Source organism: Cervus elaphus, chromosome 19 (assembly GCF_910594005.1).
Source record: "Cervus elaphus chromosome 19, mCerEla1.1, whole genome shotgun sequence".
NCBI classification, from domain to species: domain Eukaryota; kingdom Metazoa; phylum Chordata; class Mammalia; order Artiodactyla; family Cervidae; genus Cervus; species Cervus elaphus.
Genome location: NC_057833.1, coordinates 12614314 through 12637661, shown reverse-complemented (window position 1 = coordinate 12637661; position 23348 = coordinate 12614314). Strand labels below are relative to the sequence as shown.

At 47.8% G+C, this 23348-nt stretch overlaps 1 protein-coding gene across 1 annotated transcript in view; it reads left to right on the top strand.

Moving 5' to 3' along the window:
* Nucleotides 1–5128: 5128 nt before the first annotated feature.
* The window catches only part of RARRES1 (retinoic acid receptor responder 1), a 42221-nt gene continuing 24001 nt past the window's right edge, over nt 5129–23348 (top strand). The window contains exon 1 of the mRNA XM_043873937.1: nt 5129–5701. Coding sequence (XP_043729872.1) covers nt 5144–5701 — 558 coding nt within the window. The 5' untranslated portion in view covers nt 5129–5143. The remainder of the gene's footprint in view (nt 5702–23348) is intronic.

Genomic DNA, 23348 nt, shown 5'->3' with positions numbered 1-23348 from the left:
TCTTCCCCCAGCTCCCTTCCACTGTTAGCAGCTCCTGACTGTCCTTCTAGAGACGGTCTGGGCGAATGTCAGGATCCAGAAAGGAGCAGTTGGGGTTTTACCTCACGTGCGTGTGTGTGCTAAGTCGCTTCAGTCGTGTGCAACTCTTTGTGGCCCCATAGCTCCCCATAACCTGCCAGGCTCCTCAGTCCATGGGATTTCCTAGGCGAGAATACTGGAGTGGGTTGCCATTTCCTACTCCAGGGGATCTTCCCAACTCAGGGATCCAACCTGTGTATTTACATCTCCTGCATTGGCAGGCGGGTCACTCGTGTATAAACTGGGGGTTTTCATCTTTACTAATCCCTGACGTCAACTTTGCTCCCCAAGCCTCCACGGGGAAGAAAACATTGTCATTAAGGATACTCGAGATACTCCACCCGCCCCAGCAGTGCTCCCGTGGATGCTACTCTGAGCCACAGCCTGGATTCCAGTCTCTATCTTAGGGGTTCCTTCTCTTCCCCAGGGTCTTTCCTCCCTCCCATTCCTCCTGAGCCTGCTCTTCTTACAGAAGCGCCTGAGGCGGTGCAGCTGACTGCCATCCAGCCTGGGAACAGAAACTTCTCCTGCTGGCCCCCATGGCTGGAGAGGTAGGGAGCTGTTGGGGGCGGGGGGGGGGGGTGGTCTCCCTTCACCACCTGGTTTAGCCCAGTGTTGGTGGAATCTGCCAATACTGTCTTCTCAGGTTGGAGGGAGCTGGGGTGTTCCCTGGCCCGGCATGAGCAGAACCCCACGGGGCAGCCTTAGAGCTCCTTGGTTCCTGCCAGTAGTACCTGCCTCAGCAGTCCGTTAGGAATTTTTCAGCTGGGACAGCAAAATCATGCTTCAGTTGGCTTAAACAATAAAGTTGACTCACTGGTTCCTGTAACTGAAAGGTCTGGATAGGGCAGGCCTCAGGAAGATCATGAGCCAGCAGGTCAGTAATGTCTCAAGGACCTGGCTTCTTTCTCTGTCTCCTCTCTGCCTTCATCCCGACACCCACTTTCCTGTGGACGGCAAGATGGTGCCAACAGCTTCCAGGGTCATGGCTTCCTCCCAAAGTCACAGCAAGAGAGGGAAGAACATGGTGTCTTAGAAGAGCTTAGGAGCTCCTCTCCAAGACCCCCTCAGCAGCTCCTCACGATTGATTCACTCTCTGTGCAGTCAGTTCGTTCAAGATGGCTGCTCTCCTGCTCTCCGTCCATCCCCTGCTTGACCAGTACCTGCTTCTCTCACATCACTATCTGGTCCCCTTAATCATAAGGCCCAACCAAGAACTGCCTGCGTGCTTGCCCCCTGTCCCAGCTGCTGGTGTCCCTGGTAACTGATGAGCCAACTTGATGTTCACTCCCCATGTAAACGTCAACCTCTTTTTTTCCCTCTTCCCCATAGCAAAGACTGCAGCCGTGTCCTGTCTGCCTTACGGGGTAGGGGTTGTCTCTCCAGGGCCTTTGGCTTCAGACTTCTAAGCTCTGCTATTTGATAAACCCTGACGTCTTGCTCTCTGTATTTAGGCTCTTCCTTCCATCTGATGGCTGGGCAGCTCCAAGGCTTGCAGGTCTGTAGGGTGCAGCCCAGCACATGCCCAAATAGGTCCCCGGGTCTATGCCGAAGCCCCCACAATGCCCAGGGGTGTGAGAGTGGAGTGAAGTGTGTTCAGCAGCACTGGGGAGGGGCAGAAAATGATGAAGATCAGAGAAGCATCACCCAGAGGAAGAGCCGTCCCTGCTGGGAGACCCCAGCCTTTTTTGTCCTTTTGCTTTTCTTCGATAGAAAAGGCGCTTTCCTCCGTTTCATTTGATAACGCATGGTTATGTTTATATAGTTTTTTTTAAACAAACAGTAGCATACAATTTGCCCTACCCTACACCTTGCTGTCTGTTAACCTTATACTTTGGAGATGGCTCAGTATCTACACGCTTGGATCTCATTCCTTAATGGTGGTAGAGTATCCCACTAGATGAGGTACCATAATTATCCAGCCATGGGACTTAAGATTTTTCCAGCTTTTACTCTTCATTGTTTCCTGAAATTTGTACTGATGCCTATGGTATGCCAGACACTGTTCTGGGGTGGAGAGCAGAAAATGAGACACTTGTAAAATGAATTTACAACCTACATAAGAGAGAAACATTCTCATACATCTCTGTGTACAAGTGTGGATGTATCATTTCTATAAGCTATAGAAGTAGAATTGCTGGGTCAGTGGGTACATGAATTGATAATTTTGATAGACATTACAGATAGCCTGGAAAAATATTATATCAATTTTTCTTCTGAATGTTTTCACTCAAATATATCAAAGTACATATATAATGATTTATACCATTATATTTCTTAAACACAAACCAAATTCTCCATTTATAAAAATGCTCACAATCACCCGAGCAATGATTAAGGAACTAGAAGAAGGGAATAGCAACCCACTCCAATATTCTTGCCTGGAGAATTCCATGGACAGAGAAGCCTGGAGGGCTACCATCCTTGGGGTTGCAAAGAGTTGGCCACGAATGAGCTAACACACACACACAAACATGACATGCGGGACACTCTTGGCTGGGGCGGGGTGGGGGGGGGGCACAGTCCCGCTGGCTGAGACTTTCCTCCCTGCCTGCAGGGAACCCTCCCACAACGCCAGGGAGACCAGGGCGGGATCAGCCCTGTGTCACAAGTTCAGGCCCTTTGGCGCACACAGTGTGCAGTTAACAACATCACCCACGCACACGGCATCTGGCAAGAAGGAACACCACACACACAGTGTAGGAACTTAGCGGAAAAAATATTAGTGATTCTTGTGACAGATCTCGGCCTGCAAGTGAAAACTGCTCAATCGTGTCTGACTCTTTGCGATCCTGTGGACCGTAGCCCACCAGGCTCCTCTGTCCATGGAATTTTCTAGACAAGACTACTGGAGTGGGTAGCCATTCCCTTCTCCAGGAGATATTCCCAACCCAGGGGTCAAACCTGAGTCTCCTGCATTTCAAGCAGATTCTTTACCATCTGAGCCACCAGAAGCCCCATTCCGTAGTATTTAAAGAACTTCTATAAATCAATTAGAAATTCATCAATCTCACAGATAAATGGACAAAGGACAAACACACAGTTCTCAATCAAAGGAATCCTCTCCTGTTCCAGAAAATCTGTTAATAAAGTGAATGCTGTAATTAACTTTTGAAACGTGTATTCCTGACCAACAATCTGGCCCAGGTGTAGTTACTACCACTGTTATAAACAGCTGACCTGGGAAGAGTTCTCCATACTCAGGCAGCTACGCCTGTTCCCTTGTGTGACTATTTCTTCTCAGGCAAGAATACTAGAGTGGGTTGCCGTTCCCTTCTCCAGGGGATCTTCCCAGTGCAGGGATCAAGCCTGGAGCTGTGTCTGGAGCTGTGACAGCCATTCTGTAATCATGGAGCTACAGGTGAGTCTATGGACAAAAAGCCAAACAGCTGAGGAGAGCTGTGCAGAAGGCTGGAGAAAGGCTGAATCCTTCAAACCATCTGGGAGACCTCCCACTCCACACCACTGCAGAGTCACAACGTTGATGAGTTTTCCTGTTACTGTGGTTGAAAGCCGCCCAGCACCCACTGGGGGTGAAGCACTGAAATAAAATAAGGAGAATTTAGTCTTTATAAAACCTAGAAGTGATAACTTCTCAAGAAACCTACCATGATAACCCCTTGGAGAAGAAGATGCCTGGGTTCTAGGAAGATAATTATTTGTGTTAGGCTGCCTCTGAAGGCAAGAAACAGAACCTCCAGCTTCAATGAACATTAGAAACGAGCTCCAGGATCAGCTGATTTGGGTGCTCAAGGTCATCAGGAAGCTGGGCTCCTCCTGTCTCCTCTGCTCAGCCATTCTTCAGATGGGCTTCATCGCGAGACCTGGCAAGATGGGGGCGCCCTTACACCGGGCACACCCAGACACAATACACATGCTCTGCCCGGCTCCCCACTGTCCTGCAGACTCGGCATCGCTGTCTTCTCCTTGTCCTCTCCCTCCAGCCGCACCTGCTCGCTCTTCTTCACACATGCCGGAGGACCCCTGCCTCGGGGCCTCGCTCCTGCGGTCCCCTCTTCCTGCAGTGCTCTGGACATGTCCACCTGGCTCCCTCATCTCTCCTTCGGGTCCTTGAATATCACTTTCTCAGCGAGGTCTGCTTTGACTGCGCTATTTAAAATGATAACCAACTACCTTTCAGGTCTACTCTTCCTCCACAGCATGTAACTGCCTCCAACAAAGGGTTCATTCCCTCGCCTCTCGGTCCCCCTGCCTAGAAGATGTGCTGCAGGAGCATGGAGACTTATCAGATTGCCCCCTCCTCACTTCCCGCAGGGCCTAGCAGGGTGAGTGTTCGATGAATACCTTGGAGAAAAGACGGGCACGAGATGGACAATATCCAAACAAAGGAGTGGGGGAGGGAAGATGTTTCTACCCCTAACCCCACCAGGCTTCCCCCACGCATATCTTATCCAGATTCGTTTTATGTGGGGCGTCAACCAGTAACCAGCAAGGAGAAGGGGCTTTCTTTGGCTCCTCGGTGGGGATGGGGTCAGCGAGTGTTGGGGAGGAGTAGACCCCTGAACAGGTGGGAAAAAGGATGCTGGGAGTGCCTCTAATTCCGAGTTCGTCTCCTGGGCTTTCTGTCTGGGCTTAAGAACAAGGGCCATCTCGTTCCTTCACTGCCACGTGTCTAAAAAGAGTCGTCAACCCTTGCTGCCGCCACAGGGCTACAGCCCAATCCATGCCTCACTTCCCGGACTCTGGTTTCCACGCCCACCTGCACTCCACCACGGTTATCAACGTTTCCAAGTCCAGTGGGGCCTCTAGGTTCTTATCAGCTTACCACCGCAGCCCCCTCTCTGGCCCCAATTCTCTGGGTATCTGGCTCACGTCAAAGGCATTGGGCTGTAAGGACCCCCATCAATGCCAGCGTCACGGCCTGTTCTCCACCCGTTTCCAGTTTCTTCTTCTGGGAAATAAGCTCCAAGCCTTGAACAACTGAAGCAGGTTTGCTCTGAAACCCTGAGGGCTTCGAAATCACAGCAACCGCAGCCAGGAACCAGGTCCCCGAGCTAGGTTGTGGGCGCGGAGTGGCGCCGACCTGGCCGCGCTCCCTGGAGAGATGCTCCTTGTCCCCCTGCCCGCGCGGCCCCGGCCAGACATCCCCGCCCCGCGCCGCGGAGGCGCCGCCGCGTCCGGGTACCGAGCCGGGGCAGCTGGGGCTCGGGCGGAGCGGGGCGGGGCGGAGGGGCCCAAGGGTTGCGGGAAACGCCGAGAGGGACCCGGACGCCCTCCCGCGGGCCGCCCTGGGGGCGGAGGGGAGGGGCCCGCCCGGCCTTATTTCCTCAAGCGCCGGCGCCGCCCACCCGAAGCTCGGACCGGTCGAGCGGCGCGCCAACCCGCGTCCATGCAGCTCCGCAGGCAACCGCTTTCCGCTCCCCGGCCGGGGGACACGCGCCCCGCGGCCCAGCGGCTCGCCGGACCGCTGCTCTTGCTGCTCGCCCTCCAGGGGGCGGCGGCGTCTGGGGGGCCCGAGGACGCCGGCTGGCTCCAGGACGCGGAGCCCTCGAGCCGGCTCCTCTCGCAGGCGGCGCGCGCGGCGCTGCACTTCTTCAACTTCCGCGCCGCCTCGCCCAGCGCCCTTCAGGTGCTGGCGAACGTGCTGGACGGCCGCGCGTGGGTGAGTACGCGGGCGCGCGCGCCTGTGCTGGGGCTCTGCGGGCGGGAGCGCGAGGCGCCAGGTGCCGAGACGGCCCGGGACGGTTCCCGCGCGCCGCAGGGCCCGTCGGGGCGCAGAGTCCGCGGAAAGCTGACTTGTTCCTTCTGGCATTCACAAGGCCATAAAGAATGTTCACAGGGTAGCTCCCATGCCTGGAAACACGTACAAGGGGAAACTGAGGAGCAGGCCCCAAAGGCCAGGCTTGATCTTTCCAGAGTTGGTTGCTATGACGCGGTCACCGAATGCACGACCCACCAGTGGCTTGAGCGTCAGTTCTGGACAGGGTTTTTCAAAATCCAAGCCAGTTCCCACCCCGAACCGTGGACGTTCCCTTGTCAAATGCAGGCCGTCTTGCAAGGGTTTAAGATAATATTGCAGTTTACGCGTTGGCCTGGCCAGGAACCTTCGTAACCCTGGCGTCTGCTTTAACCTAATAAGAGTGAATGACCCAGGGCTGTTGTGTTTGTAAACCGAATGAATGAGAATTTGGCAGCTCGTTGTTCCGTTGCTGATTTCAAGGCTGTAGGTACCGTTCTGTGTCCGTGGAGCTACGTGGCTTTTTCCTGTAGAAGATGACGACGAAAGTTACAGAACTACCCTGTTTGTCCCCAAAGTAACGATGCTCTTTCCAGCAACCCCCCCCCCCCCAATATTCCAGAAAGCCTGTAGACTCAGCATCGAAGAATCTAGAGTTTAATGAAGAGGATAAAGAGAGAATTTTAAGGAGTGGCAGTAGAAGTTTTAAGATAGTTCTAGATGTGGTGTTGGGGGTGTGAGAACGCCATTTGGAAGAGAACGCCTTGGTTCTTCAAAGACTTAACCCTGTACCTAGTTTGGCTAGATTTATTGACTGGTGAAAGCATTCCCCCCCCCCCCCCCAGAAAAAGGCAACCTGCGCTTGTCACTTGTAGCAGACCTTGCTGTCTCAAGGAGGTTCAGTTTAAGTACCCCCCCTACTTCCCCACAGAGAAGTGAGGGAACAGAGCTTGAGAACTTTCTATCAAACTAGAGAGTAGCCACGCCCCAGAGCCGAAACAGCACACCCCCCACCCGGAGATTTGCTCCCTGCTTATCAGTGGGAAGGATTCTCTACAGAAAGCCAACCTCAGATTTCTAAAGTGCACCAGGAATTTTTCAGTCCCAGAAATGTTTTTCTTCCTTCTAACCATTAAAGAATTAAATAATAAAATAATTTGCATTTTCATGCATTTAGCTATCCCCTTATTTTTATTTATATAATTTTAATTTTTAAAACCTTTTTATTTTATATTGGAGTGCTGCTTAATAGAGCTATGATAGTTTCAGATGAACAGCAGAGGGACTCAACCACACGTGTACATTTATCTGTTCTCCCCAAACTCTCCTCCCATCCAGGATGCCATATAACATTGAGCAGAGGTCCCTGTGCTATACAGTAGGACCTTGCTGGATACTCCCTTTAAAAAAAAATTTGTGTCATCTTTCACAAAATAAACTAGCTCTCAAAATCCGAGTGAAGGAAATTTTTCCTTTCTTATCCATAGAGCTCAGTTACTCTTTTCATCTGTCATAATATAATCCTGAATTTTAAAGGGATGCTCCTTTTTGGCCTAAAAAATCCCAGGGGTGTGGGGATAATCAATAAATTAGAGACAGATATGCATGAAAGGGAGTTAAATAGAAGAACCCAGAGCATTGACCCTAAGAAAGGATACATTCCTGTGATCTTCTGGTTTACCTTTACATTTCCTCCCAAAATGATTATAAATGTGTCAACACCAGGGAGCCAAGGAAGAGAACTTGGTGACTTTCAGGGCCACGACTCTCAAGAGACTAAAGTGGTTTCAGTTTCTATGGAAATTCAATGAAATTGCTTGATTGAAATCACTTGATTGATTGAAACTACTTGAATGAGAAGAGACCTGTAATGCAAGGAATTTCTGCTTCGATTACATGAGCAGTTGTATCATTGACAAGAGGTGGAAAATGATAGACTGTCAACTACTTTATCCAATCAGTGCATTAGTAGAGTAAGTGCTGAGTTGCTGCACGATGTCTTTCATTCCTTCAGGACTGACTCTGGGTTTAGCAGGTGGCTGGGTGAGTAAGAGAAGGGTAGCTGGTAGCATCCTTCTCCATCCTCTGGGTTATTGTGTCCCTTAGTAGATGAGAGACTGGGACCAACTCAGGGTTTTTCAAGCTAATGGCACACTGGTGAGTTATGACATCTATTTAGTGGTTGCAGTTGCTTTTTGTTTGTTTGTAATGAAACAGTTTGGAATACAAATTGTTTAGCATGCATTACAGAGTAAAGGTAAGTAGTGCCTCAAAATATTTGCGAACATGTAGGAAATGGTTCATTACGAAGCATGCAGTTCTTGTGCATTTCAGTTGAAAAAAATTTGAAAGCCTGTGAGCCAGATGATTTTTAAGACCTCTTCCAGCTCTGAAATTTCTTTTTTTTTTTCATTTATTTTTATTAGTTGGAGGCTAATTACTTTACAATATTGTAGTGGTTTTTGTCATACATTGACATGAATCAGCCATGGATTTACATGTATTCCCTGTCCCGATCCCCCCTCCCACCTCCCTCTCTATCCGATCCCTCTGGGTCTTCCCAGTGCACCAGGCCCGAGCACTTGTCTCATGCATCCAACCTGGGCTGGTGATCTGTTTCACCCTAGATAATATACATGTTTCGATGCTGTTCTCTCGAAACATCCCACCCTCGCCTTCTCCCACAGAGTCCCAGAGTCTGTTCTGTACATCTGTGTCTCTTTTTCTGTTTTGCATATAGGGTTATCATTACCATCTTTCTAAATTCCATATATATGTGTTAGTATACTGTAGTGGTCTTTATCTTTCTGGCTTACTTCACTCAATTCTGATTTTTTGGTTCTGGATGAATGCCTTATTTTAGGAACACTCTTGCCCTCTAGTGGTAAAATGCAGTAACAGCTATGGTAGTGAAAGTGTTAAGTCACCCAGTCCTGTCCCACTCTTTGCCTCCACATGGCTGTCTGTGGAATTCTCCAGGTAAGACTACTGGAGTGGGTTGCCATTCCCTTCTCCAGGGGATATTCCTGACCCAGGGATCAAACCTGGGTCTCCTGCATTGCAGGCAGATTCTTTACCGTCTGGCCACCCACTATGGTAGTAAATGCAAGGAAGTATTGAGATTCTCAAGTCAGAACTAGCTGGTGAAACCACTTGTGAGTATTCTGTTTTGTTTACTGCACAAGGAGAGATCGTAAGGGGAGAGTCATAGTGAGGGACACAGGCTTCCCTCACTGCTCCTGTCTGATGACCTCTTTTTCCCAACCATCCACCACCCTTCCATGACCAGAAGGCTACTGTTTCTCTGATGCCGCAGGCCCCAGAGCATGGAAGGTTGTGGTGTTGAGAGCTCCAGGGTACATAAGCCTGGATAAGCCTGCTCCCGACCACCTGGGGCTGTCCTTACAGTGAGGCAACTACGCTCAGGACACTTGTAAGACCTATGACCACTATCCCTGCCCCAAGCAGCTGGTGAGAAGCCAGCCTTTCCTTGCATTTAGAAAGACTGGTGAGATCTTTGTGTGCACAGACTTAAAAACAAAGGCAACCCATTTGAAATCAGCCCGTGTTTGGGGATTGCTCGGAGGACCAAGTCACAACCTGGTTGGAAACATTAATCAAAACAGTTGACCAAAGGTAAGGTAGGGGGGGTTTATGCCCAAACCTTAACTGCTTCAATTTAAACGAAAATCAGCAAATATAAAACTGTCATCTGTCTTTTGGTGTAGCGTGAAGGACATTAATTGGCACTCCTTGCTATCTTTCCAGCAAGAAGATCCACCCATAGTGGGCATCTGTGATTTTCGCTTTTGTTTACTTACAATGGCAGAAGCACTTGCAAAGAATACAGTTCACAATCCTCTCCTTTTACTTCTGACTTTTCTTGCCTAACCCTGACTCACTCATACCCAGTTAACCAGCAAGAGTTTTTGGAGACTTCATCAGTTCTTTTTACAGTATTTAACTTGGATTTTGTGGACTTATGTTTTTTTCTGCCTAGTCTTCACCAGTTTACTTAATTTTGCAGCTAGGTAATGGGGACACCTGAGACAGGCAAGTTTCAGAGCAAAACAGCTGACTTCTGTTGAGCATCCCTCCCCCTCCCCACAGGTGGGCTGGCCGCTGTGCCCCCCGCCCGCCGCAGGGTCTGTGGGCAGAACAAAGCCTGTCCACGGAGCCCACAGGCAGCTGGAAGAGCGCCTGGTATACCAAGAAAAAGCTTCTTCCTCTATCCCTTTTCGATCTATAAAGCACTTTAATACAACATAATTCATCTAATTACTGCTGTCCTTGAAATCTTCTCTCCATTAATGTCAATAATTCAGAGGTGATGGTTCACAAGAATAGAAAAGCAATGCATCAAGCAGACCATAGAAAAGAAAAACTGGAGAATGAAGAAGAAGGCTGCGGTGAATATGGAGGGAAAGGATATGTAATAAAACCCTAAAGTGAAAGAATCTCCACTTTCACACAAGGAGGGCTTCTCAGCGCTTTCATAGCCCTCAAGAAAGAACCACAGGGGGATAGCTATTGGCAGGATGACGGTGGTGCTCCTCAGCGCCCTCTGCTGTACTGATGAAACATAACAATCCAGAAACAGAGCAGAACAGTGATCTTCCAGGGCACTGCGCCTGCTGAAATGGCACGGGTGCCCCCCATGTCTCTGCCCACCTTCCCGCCCCCCCCACCAGTGCCCACCTGGCCTGCAGCCTCTGACTGCAGAGTTTGGGTCCAGCACCGAAGTGGAAAAGGCCCTGAGGTTGAACCTAGGCTTGGCCTTCCCGGCCTCGTCCTTGAGTCACCCGAGCCAGCTACAAGTGAGCTGGCAAGTAGGAATGCTTTTAAGCAGCTTGTAAGAAGTTGCTTTTGAATCACACACATTTTTTTTTTTTTTTTTACCAGCCCAGAGCATTTTCACTCGTCTTGCCACACGGGGTGTCAGAGCCAAGGATGTGTGTGATCACAGAGGGTTAGTCTTGGCCCCAAATAAAGACCACTGCTGGCGGGTCATGAATTTAACCATGAGGAGTCTGGCTTGGTGGCATGATCTTTCTTGAATAACCTAGGTGGTTCTGCTGGAGACAGAATGTAAATAGCCCTAAAATGACTGATCTTAAAGAGAAGCAGAATGTTAAATACACACACACACACACACACACACACACACATCTCCCAAATCCCACCCAACCCTTGATCTCAGAGCATCAGCATGAATCACCTAGAGATTCATTCACACTTCTGCAGGCTTGGTGTTTATTCGCCTTTGTGATGGTCCCCAGTTTAAGAGGTTTGCCCAGAGTTAGTCCCATAGTAGCAGGAGCACTTCTCCACCCTGGGTTATGTCTCTGGCCAGTAAAGTCGAGTTAGGAAAGAGTCTTGTTGTGTAGGAGATGATGTGTCTGAATCCAGACTGCCCCAAGGGAGGTGCCCACGCAGAACACTAGGAAGGATCACAAGTAATTTTGTATCTGTATGGATTTCACTGCTGTGACAAATGGTCACAATCTTTGTAGGAAAAAACAACTCCCACAAATTCATTCTCTGACCATTCTGGAGGTCAGAAGACTGAAATCAGTCTCACTAGGCTCAGATCTAGGTGTTGAAAGGGCTGTGTTTGCTCTGGGAATTTTAGGGGAGAATCCATTTCCTTGCCTTTTCCAGCTTCTAAAGGCTGCCTTCTCTCCTTGGCTCGCGCTCCATCCTCCATTTTCGTAGCCAGCAGGCAGCATCTGATGGTGACGCTGCCGTCTCCTTGTAAGGACCCATGTGAGCACACTGCCCCGCCTGGTTGAGCCAGGACACCCTGTCCAGCTCAGGGTCCTTAACCTGCTCGTACTGGCCACGTCCCCTCTGCCTTGTAACATGTTCAGAGGTTCAAGAGATTAGGATGTGGACCTCTTTGGGGGCCACTCCTCAGCCCAGCACACCCAGCTTCTGGGTGACTGTGAGCTGATGCAAGTCCTTGCCACCCTGCCAGACACGTGACCCTGCTGAAGAAAGGGCAGCTCTGGCCGACCTGAAGCCCCAGGAACCTCCTCACCCCCAGCACACCTGCCCGTCATGCTCTGTCTTGACTGGCACTTGACGGCAGGCCGCTTAGTGCTCTGGCCCTGCACGTGTCAGCTTGTACAGGGTGGGGGGCATCCCCTCTCTCTTTCCTCCGCTGCACTGGTGAAGGGACCTGCTGAAGACAGGAGGAAGAAGCGCCTTAGGGGGTGCTGATTTCCCCATCTTCAACCAAATGCTGAATAATCAAGTGTCGCTCAGTTCTATGTTGGCAAGAAGTTGAAAGTCTCCAAGTCTGATATTCTATGATTCTATACCCTTGAACTTTTCTGACTACAAACCCCAAAAGAAAGCTATTTTAATATGTAAAGCATAGTGATTAAGATATTAAAATTAGATGAAAACAAAGGCAGCTAGAAGGGTGTTGGGCCACTGGGTACCTAGAACAGGAGGCTGGGCCAGGTCCCCATTCCCAACCTGCCTACAACACCTCGAATCCCTCTCACAACCAGCCTTTCCTGAGGCCCATCCTGGGCCAGAGGGGAAGCAGAGGGGAACACTGCCTCTGACCCCTCCCACTCCAGCTCTTTGGGGAGGGTCAAGAACCCATCCCCAGAGTTGGCCAAACAGATTAACACACAGTAGTCTGCCTGTCTCTGTCCACTACTCCTTAGCCTGATAGTGTCCAAGGCAGAGATCTCCTTCATCCCCACGGGATAGGGCCTGATCTGAAGGTCACTGACTTTTCGCCATACATTGCATTTGCCTTATCTGGCATTGCCCGAGAGAAGGAAAATGCAATGAAATAACTCCAGGGTGTAATGTAATATACTAATGTTCTCCCTGTCCGGAACAGAAGTGCAGCTCAGCAGTTTTTATCCACAGATGAGTTGTTTGTCTCCAACTAAGCCTGACTCATAAAACTAACTTTATAAAATGGAGAAGTTTGCTTTTCCTGGAATGGCATGACATTTATGTTTTCTTACCAAACGTGAAGGCTGGAGGGGACATTTAGAAGCCGAGTCTGTTAGGTCAGTGAAGCTCACTGTGCTTCCGAGGGGAGATCAGCATCAGCTTTGAGCTCTTGACAACTGGCCTGTCCCCACCACCCACCCCCTCGGTGTGGGAACATGAAGTTCAAGGCTATCACCGCCGGCTCTAAGGCCACATGAGGGGACTGTGCCTAGAAACCAACGGCAGAGAGGAAAAACATGAGACAGTCTTTCCCTAAAACGTAGAGTTTTCTTTTTCTTTCTTTTTTTTTTTTGGCCACACTGCATGGCATGTAGGATCTTAGTTCCCCAACCAGGGGTCGAACCCACACCCCCTTCAGTGGAAGTGGGGATTCCTAACCATTGGACCGCCAGGGAATTTCCAAGGGTTTTCTTTGTAGCTATGAGTCTTGGGCAGAATCGTGTCTTTGGAGACTCCCAGAGTCACGGCATTTTCGCATTCCCTACAGCAGCTGGCAGCATTCTCTGGGTACCTGCCCTACTCCTCCATTTACCCACATTTTTGTTGGATTTGATTGAGTTTAAAGGGGATGTTAGGTTTTTAAAATGTGCTCTTAGAATAATAAATACCTATTTTCCATCCCTTATTAGGGTCCTCAGTTACACATTCAATACTCACACTCCACATTTCAGTGACTTTTAAACAAGCAAGCAGGCATTGTATAGTATCTAATATAATGATAGTCTGGACATGTGCTGGAGGAAACATCTTTGATCCCACTGACATGAAAACAAAAGCTTTGTATTTTACAGAAAACAGTTTTTTACTGAAAAATGAGACACAACTTAGTGGAGTCACTATTGGAACGTGATTTTTAACTTCTGGATATAAATTGTATTACATGGCCAAGTTGCTACCCATGAAGCAGGATGCAAAGGAGTGAATTTTCTTCAAAAACAATTTTAGGGACTTGCCTGGTGGTCTAGGGACTCCCCAGGTGGTGCTAGTGATAAGGAACCCACCTGCCAATGCAGGAGATGTAAGAGACTTGGGTTTGATCCTGTGTTAGAAAGATCCCCTGGAGAAGGAAATGGCAACCCACTCCAGTATTCTTGCCTGGAGAATCCCATAGAGGAGAATCCCATAGACAGAGGAGCCTGGCGGGCTACCGTCCTTAGGGTGGTAAAGAGTCAGACACGACTGAAGTGACTTAGCACACATGCATGCCCTGGTGGTCCAATGGAAAGACTCTGAGTTCCCAGTGCAGGGGACCCAGATTCAATCCTTGGTCAGGGAACTAGACTCTACATACAACAATAAAGATTGAAGATCCTACATGCTGCGACTAAAACCCAGTGCAGCCTAAATAAATAAATATATAAATAATAAAATAAACGTAGCTCCTTTAACCCTTAAGATAACCACAATCCATTAATTTCTTTTTAATCCAGACTACCTACTCCAAATATCCCTGCTTGAAAAACAGCACATCCCCTGAAAGAGAGGGTATACCTGTCCCCTGAACTTCATAAGGCATCGTGACCTGATTTGCCAGAGACCCCAGGTGGACCAGAATTTACGATAATACTCCTCCATTTCATTCAGTCTAATGATAGGAGACTCCTCAGGCCTTTGGAGAGAATTAATGGTCATGTCCTTCATCCCCTGCTCATCTGTCTTCTGGTGACCACCTCTAGTGTTTACTTCCTGTCCCTCCCTCTGAACTTCAGTGCCAGAGAGGAGTTCTCAAAGTGTGGTCCCTGGACCAGCAGCCACAGCATCCCCTGGAACTGGTGAAAATGCAGGGGCTTAGGCCCCGCCCCCAGTTTACTGAATCAGAGCTGGAGTGGGGCCAGTGTCTTCATTAGCACGCCCTCCAGGAGATTCTGTTCCAGCTCAAGTTTGAGACCCATTGCTCTAGAATAAAGTCCCTGAAGACACCTTCTCTAATCTGGCCCCATCCATCATGGTAACCTGCACTCCAAGTATCCCCGTCACTAACTTGCTAGTCGCCCCAGCCTGGCTGCTCACCTCTCTTCCTTGTCCCGAGTGCCCTCACCCTCTCTCCCCCAGGTTGTCTCCATTCCCTCGTCCTCCTGGAGATTCCTGTTCATGTGCTGCTCTGGCTCAAGCTCCCACTTCAGCCTTGCCTGATGGGGTGCATCCAGGGCCTCCTTCCAGAGTCTTGGATGATCCTCACTTCGATACTTCCGTGGGTTATTGTGCCCACAAAAAAGCTGTGTTGAAGTCCTAACCCCTGCACCTGTGATTACAACCTTACTTGGAAATAACAGTCTTTGCAGATGTAATCAGGTTAAGATAAGGCTATATTGGGTTAGCATGGGCCCTAAATCCAGTGACTGATGACCTTATCAGAAGGTCATGTGAAGATACAGAGAGAACAATACCATTTAAAGACAGAGGCAGAGGCTGGAGTGATACAGCTGCAAGCCAAGAGCACCACGGTTTGCCTGCCACCACCAGAAACTCAGAGAGGCAAGAAGGGATTCTTTCCAGAGCCTCAGAGGGACTCGACAACACCTTGATTTTGGACTTCTAGCCTTCAGAGCTGTGGAAGAATTCATGTCTGTCCTGGGAAGGCACACAGTGTGTGGTACTGCACACAGCAGCCTTAGGAAACAACACACCCTGCCTGGCCGCCTGCCTTCCAGAAGGTCTTCAGCGCCTTGTCTCCAGGAAGCTCGGTTATGAGCACAGTCCAGCTGTCAGTCTCCCTGTCCCTCCCTCCCTTTCTCACACCTCACACGCACACACTTCCCACACACGCCCCAGGCAGCGTTCCTTCTGCCCTCTCTTGGAGGGCGTGACTGGGTCTGTCTGTGTGACCTCTGTGCTCTGCAAGCGAAGAACAGGGGTCTGGAGCCAGGCTTCACTGCTCCGTCCCTCTGGGACTTGGTGTAATTCCTTACCTTTGGGCAAGTGCCTCAGTTTCTTCATCCTTAAATGTGGATAAGGTCAGCATTCCCCGGAAAGGACTCTTGTGCTGGGATAAGTACTTCCCGGGCACTGTGTCAAGCCACGTGAAGCATGTAGTGAGAGTTCAATATATTTGACATGAATATTGTAGCTTTTATCATGATGCTGCCCAGTGGCTAGCAGGATGCTTTATACACAAGCCCTGAATAAATGCTCGACCTTGATTTGATAGGGATTTGAGGAGCATTTTTTTGTTTATAAAAAAATATCTAGTGAGCTGAGGGGCACTGTGAAGGTGTTCTCTGGTACACTATTAAACAGGACTTTTAGAGCGGCCTGTTTTTCCCAAGTGACTGCAAGTGAAGAGAAGTGTTGGGCTCTCAGTCCTGTCTCGTGTCCGACTCTTTGCCACCCCACGGACGGCAGGCCCCCAGGCTCCTCCGTCCATGGAATTCTCCAGGCCAGAATCCTGCAGTGGGTTGCCATGCCCTTCTTCAGGGGATCTTCCCAACCCAGGGATCAAATCCGCATCTCCCGCATTGCAGGCAGATACTTTACCATCTGAGCCACCAGGGAAGCCCCAAAGTGCTGGTCACTTTTCCAAAGAGCCTGTCCTCAGAGAGGGCGGCTGCAGGGGGCTACCCTTGTTCATGGCCTTTGGGGACAAACACCAAGAAACCTATAAAATCGACAGAACGCACAAAAAACAGGTTAGAACATGAACCACATCATTGGTGGTCCATGACTGTAATGCATTTACTTCTAGGCTGTAGTACGTACCTTCAGGTTATACAGTCATGCGGTCAATTGCTCTGTTTGCTGACTTGTTTATATTAAAAGCCTCATTCTGGAAAAGATTAGAATGAGGTGCTGTGCCCCGGGCCGTGCTTTAAGAGAGGGATGTGGAGCTTCCTAATCTGTTTGCAGATGGGCAGTTTTGGAAGCATGAGGATGGGAGGGACAGAGCCCTGTGATCCTCTCTGTGGGAACACGCCTCACATCAGGGAAGCCAGACCTGCCTGTCCCCTTCCCGACAGACCTGGCTCTTTAAAAAGGTTCAGCTTTAAAAAAAAACATCTTTTAATGAATGGATTAGCTTTGTACCACATGCTTTGTATCATGTACCATATGTAGCAACACATGTTCTAAGTGCAGGGGGGGACCACCTGAACTTGAGACCTTGGCTTCATCCAGGTGCAGAGCTTCTAGATTCAAAATCACTACAGTAAGCAGTTTATTGCACTCACAGGTCTGATCACACCAATATGCAGGTCAAAAACAGAAGTTTAAGATCCAGGGTGGAGACATCCATACCAAGTTACTTTGGACTTGACTTCTTGCACTTGTTGGTCCCGGGTACAAAGCTGAGGGAGTAATACCCTCATCACCTTTGTTCCCTGGAGACCCCTCTCTGATGATTGGTTATTCTCTTTTATCCCCTTTCCCATTGTCAACTGAAAAAACAAACAAAAGCAGAACCTGGAAGTTGAGAAGTTTGTTTTATTCGGTGGACCTAACTGAGGACTGTAGCCCAGGTACAGCTTCTCAGATTGCTCTGAGGGACTGTTCCAAAAAGGTGAGGGAAGAGCTAGGGGATGCAGGAGTTTTTGCTGGGGAAAAAGCCCGTGTAGCTGAAGATCCAAAGATTACTGCTGATCACTGAAACAGACACCTCAAGGTAATGATTTTAGTGCTTCTCTGTGTATGGGAAGATGCAGGAATCTGGGCTCCTTGAAATCATTCCTTTGATAAACATCTTAACTATCTAGGAGCAATATCCTGTTTTCTCCCTCCTGGTTTCCTCTCAGGGTCCACTGTTGGGGTTTTAAGGCTGCAGTATCCTTTGTTTACTGAAATGGTAGGCAGCATTCTTTGTCCACGGTGCTTCTTCTTGGTCATAAATTTGACCAAAAGTTGGGAGGCATTTCATAACCAGTTTTGTCCCACGGCTCTAGGAAAGCTCATTCCTAGATCAGGTGAGGATTCTGTTGATAGGCTACTCAATGTGCTACATTTTTTGGATGAGGCCCTGTTGATTATCTAAAATCCTCTGAATTGCCTGTTTTACTAGTCAGTTATCATCCAGGAAATGTTTTCCCTTGTTGCTTCTTCCCACATCTAGAATTTTACTGTTACAGTTATTTTATATAGAGTTATATATGTGATCGATTGCCTCAAAACATTTAGCCATCATTACTTTTTTCAGTGGTCTGGTTATGCACTGGGTAATGAAAGAGACAATAGTCTTATGAAATAGAATATAGATAATACAGCTAGTAACATTAATAAAATACAGCAGAGAAAGGCACAAGGCATAAATAATTTGAAAACAACAAGAGAAACGATTAAAACAATGGTTAGTGTAACTAGTTGTAATCTGGTCGCAATAAGCCATCAAGTTCACAGGAGAGCCAGATGGATAAGCCAAATTTTGGAAGGATCATGTAGAGAGAAAAAAATAAATGTTTCATCTTTGTTTACAAAGGTATATTTTGTCAGCTTGTTATAGATCAACATTTGATCTATCTATATATATATATATAAGAGGAAAGATTTTCTGGAAAACAAACATTACAAATCAGAATAGTTCAGAAGTCATAAAATTGTAAATCATATTTATCAATTCGTTCAGTTCTGTGTAATTCCAGTTGGTCTGTATGAAGGCATCAGGTTTTCTATTAGAGTTTTGTAATTTCTTACTGAGTTCAGTGGTATGATCTCAAAGTTATCAGAAACAAATTTGTCAAAAAGCTCTTTTTATGAATCCTCTCGAAAATCCTCATTTTGTAAAAGCATGAGAGTAAAACAATGATTGTCTATAAACGACAAAAGACTTAAAATGGCATGGTTAAAGATCTGTTTACAATATAATTGACAAGAAGCTTGGTTATTTTTGTGGCTTACAACCTTTTAAAGATAATGACTAGAATGATAACTGATAACAGTGTATTAGGACATATCAGATTTTTAGGAATTCTGTATAACTTTTGGAATGACTACATTATTGACATTTGCCCATAAAATAAGAAGCTTTTGTTACACTTAGTTGATAGTGCTACCCATGTAATTTAATGTGCCAGATAAACCTAATTAGTTTAATCTAATGTCTCTTCGGGACATTTCAGGGGTCCTTTGAGGCATCCCAAAGTTAGCTGGGGGTCAAAAGAATCTTAAATAGAATTTGATATTTGGGAAGTTTGTTCTTTTTTAAAAAAAAGTCAAGTTCTTGAAATACTTGGTCAAATAGGATCATAGATCACTGAAGCAATGCTTATTCACTCAACCAAAGAGACAATAAGAGATATTTAAGGCAAATGACAGATCATGTAGAAGGCAGAGCAACTCACAATCTGTTACCAAAAATAGTTCATAAGAAAACTCTGTTCTCATAAAAGAGAGAGAAAACCAAACTCCAGTCTTGCACCAGCCCATCCTCAACAACAAAATTTACTTACCTAATTAAATTCAATCCAAACGGAACCATGTGCAGAACAACTTTGTCAGAGCAGCCTTTCTACAAATCTTCTACAACTTTCTATATCCATTTTAGTTTGTCCCTATAGACTACCTGGGTCAGGAAGCTCCCCCTGGAGAAGGGAATGGCAACCCACTCCAGTATTGTCTGGAGAATTCCCCAGACAGAGGAGCCTGGTGGGCTAAGTCCATGGATGGCCAAGAGTCAGACACAACCGAATGATTAACACACTCCCCAAAATAGTCTAAGATAGTAAAGATCCTTGTTGTACAGTTAGATGCAACAAAGGTTAAGGTGACAAATGCCCCTGAGAGTTGCCTCAGCCTTTACAAAGTCTTCTCAGAATCCCAGTCTATTCCATGGGCTGCCAGTTGTGCACCAGATGGTAGAGACCAAACTGTTAAAACGCGCGCACACACACACACTTGCGCGTAAGAAAATCAGGTAGATCATTTACATCTTAAAGAAACAGGGAGAGAAATGCAAGTTCCCCCTAGAAGGGCTTTTGTTTCTGAATTCTGAAAAGATATTTTATGGAGTAGGCTCTTTCTAGCTGCATACACACTTAAAAATGAGTTTCAGAATGTTAGAAGAGCCCCAATTTGACCATTTTAGGTTGAGAGCTCCTAGTATAGTTCTTCCAGTCAAGTGAGTATTTGCAAGTATAAATTTCCACATGAACCTGGCTGGGGTGTTGGTTGGAGGCCGGCAATCTATTGCTGTTTTGTTTTGAAAGCTTTGTTCCCCATTGTAAAGTCGGTGTGTCGAGATAAAAATGCTAGTGACAATCCTGTCGTGGATCTGTGTGCTGTTTGTAAACTGGACTCCGCTAGAGGTCACCCTAGAGTTGATCCACCTTTCTCCTGTGTCTCAGTTTCTCCTCCTGGTGGTCTAAGACCACCCTGAGTGCTCCGGTCAGAGTGGCCAGCTGGGAGGCGCATCCCTGCAGAGCAAGTTTTTAGTTAAAATGTGTGGGTTTCCTGATAGGGACAGCTGCGTGGTATGAGGACGTGCTTCTAGCACTCCCACGAGTTTCTCAATTGCCTGAGAAAGCCCACTGGGAGATCTCCTTCCTTGGAGCTGAAAGCTCTCATGAGATAGCTTCAGTTTTATTCTGAAAAACTCTATTAAAATAGCCAATCCAAGTTACAACAAAAGGCCAGCTTCCCACCTAATTACACAGTCCAACCCTATTCAGTGTCTTTCAGCTGAGGATAACCCAGGTACCTCTTCTTGAAACTAAGTTTTCGGGATAATCTTGGAGGCAAGAGGAGGTTAACATCACCGAGTAAAACTTAGGACCCTCAGCCCCTGATGGGAGAGCTACAAGCCAGGAGACTCACCCACATTTGTCTGTACTCTTGTTGCTGGCCAAATCTTGGTTTTCTCTGCCCACTGAAGCCAAACAAAAGATACGGAGACAGAGCTTCAAGGAAATAGAAAGGTGGCTTTAATTCTCAGCTGGTGGAGAGGGGAACGCAGTAGGCTTATGCCTCAAGATCTGTGGGCCCCTGTCCCCCACCCTGCGCTGTGAGGAGTCTCGGGGCTTATATAAGATGAGGGCTCACAGTCAGGAGTTGGGAATGAGGAACAAAAGGGTTAGCATCTTGATTTTTCCCTCTTGCATCTTTTCAAAGACAGTCAGAGGCTGCGTCAGTAACCCAGTCACTGAGTCTGGCAGTTGGCTGGCTCTGTGGCCTTCTTACTGATCTGTAAAAAGAAGAACTATAAGGCGTGTTGTAAGGGTAACCACCAGGTTCAGGATGCATTTAGCATAGAGCCAAAGGAAAATAGGTATGAAGTATATGGCTTCTGCAGGGGCTTCCCTGGTAGCTCAGCTTGTAAAGAATCCACCTGCAATGAGGGAGACCTTGGTTCGATTCCTGGGTCAGAAAGACCTGCTGGAGAAGGGATAGGCTACCCACTCCAGTATTCTTGGGCTTCCCTGGTGGTTCAGATGGTAAAGAATTTGCCAGCAGTGCAGAAGACCCGAGTTTGATCCCTGGGTCGGGAAGATCCCTTGGAGGAGGTATGGCAACCCACTCCAGTATTCTTGCCTTGTTCAAAATCCCCATGGACAGAGGAGCCTGGAGGTCTGCAGCCCGTGGGGTCACAGAGGGTTGGACATGACTGAGTGACTTAAGCAGAGTTGACACAGCCCAACACAGCTGCAGAGTTAGAAGTCAGAAAAGCAAACTTATTTACAGACCTGCGGAGTTAGGAGCAGTTAAAGTAAAAAAAAACAAAAAACAATTAGGGAATGTTCAGGCCTGCTCACTGTTGTGTTTAATCTTCTTTGTTGTCAGGAAAGGGAAAGAAAAAAAACTCACTCCTCTTTTTATCATTTTCACCGCAACACTCTCTGAGGAGACAGGCTGGGCTAAGAGGCCACTGCTGGTACCGCGGCTTCGGATCCCGGTGAAGCAGAGAAGCCTGCCCTGGGTCCCTTCACTGGCCACCAGATCTGTCAGCTGAAGAAATGTATAACCTAAGAGTTGAGAAGTTTGTTTTCTTTGGTGGACTCACGGAGGACTATAGCCCAGATACAGCCCCTCAGATTGTGCTGAGGGGCTGTTTCAAAGAGGTGAGGGAGAAGCCAGGAGATGTAGGGGTTTTTTCTGGGGGGAAAAAATGTCAAATATCCAAAGATTACAAGATTACTGTTGTTCACAAATACAGACGTTTCAAGTTAGAGTTTAGAGCTTGTGTATGTATGGGAAGATGCAGGAGTCTGGGCTCATGGAAATCATTCCTTTGATTGACACCTCAACTATTTAGGGCCAGTGTCCTGCTTTTCTCCTTCCTGAATCCCGCTCAGGGCACACTGTAGGGGCTTTATGGCTGCAGTATTTTTTGTTTACTGATATGGCAGGCGACATTCTTTGTCTACACCATGCATCCCACCTCCCTTGGGGGACCACTGAGAAGGGCTGATGTAGCTTCTTCTGTCTGTGTTTTCTTCTTTTTAATTTGACTGCGCCGGGTCTTGGTTGCAGCCTGTGGGATCTAGTTCCCTGACCAGGGATCAAACCCCATGCCCCCTGCATTGGGAACACTGAGTCTTAGTCACTGGACCACCAGGGAAGTCCCTCTAAGTTTTCTTATGAGAGATATGGCTGCTGTGTGTGTCAATTTTTGTTTAAAACATCGTTGTAAGTGGTATGCTGTGCATCTTCTTGTGTCTGCTGTTTTCACTTCCTGCCTTGAGGGTCTCTCTTAGTTGCTCTAAGTATGGCTAGTTGGCTGCCTGTCCCCGCTGTGATCTGTGGTTGTTGTTCAGTTGCTAAGTTATGTCCCAATTTTTTGTGACCCCATGGACTGCAGCATGCCAGGCTTCCCCATCCTTCACTGTCTCCTGGAGTTTGCGCAAACTCATGTCCATTGAGTCGGTGATGCCATCCAACCAGCTCATCCTCTGTCTCCCCCTTCTCCTCCTGCCCTTCTGTGTAGCACTCCCATTCTACCTGCCTACCCCCCAGGGAGGCACAGCAGATTGTCTCCAACTTCCCACCACACACAGATGCCTCGAGGAACATCCTCCCATCAGTCCCATGTTACAGTATCACCGTTTCTCTGGGATACACGCCTGGAAGTAGTTATTGGATCATAAAAGTATGTGTAATCTTGATTTGACTGAATCACCCAGACTGCCCCCCAGCCAGACTGCACCGGGCTACTTCCCACCAGCCATGAACCCCCAGCCCTGGCCAACAGGTTGGCCTTATGCACTTTCTCATTTTTTGCCAATGTAACAGTTGTGCAGTGGTCCCTCCCCGATTCTTTAGCTGCATCTCATAATTACTCACTTGTGTACAGGCCTTCAGAGCTCTTGTTAACCCAGGTAAGACATGTGATATGTTTAGAACCACACCCAGCACAGAGGGTATATGTTATTGTTCTATAAATGTAAGCATCCTTAAATGATGGTAGATTTAATAATGTCCTAACACAAAATGTGAATTCTAGTGATTATTTCTGATCTTGAATAATAGAAGCTGACCATAATATTTAGCTGACCATGTTGACCTGCTAGATCACATCCACATCTGTCCACCATACACTTCCCTCCGTTTCTGCCATGCCCACATTGGTTCATCCCACATCCTTCCATGTGGAATATTTGCCAGCCACTCACAGTCATCCTGCTTCCCAGATGGCACAGATGGTAAAGAATCTGCTTTACAATGTGGCAGGTTTGAT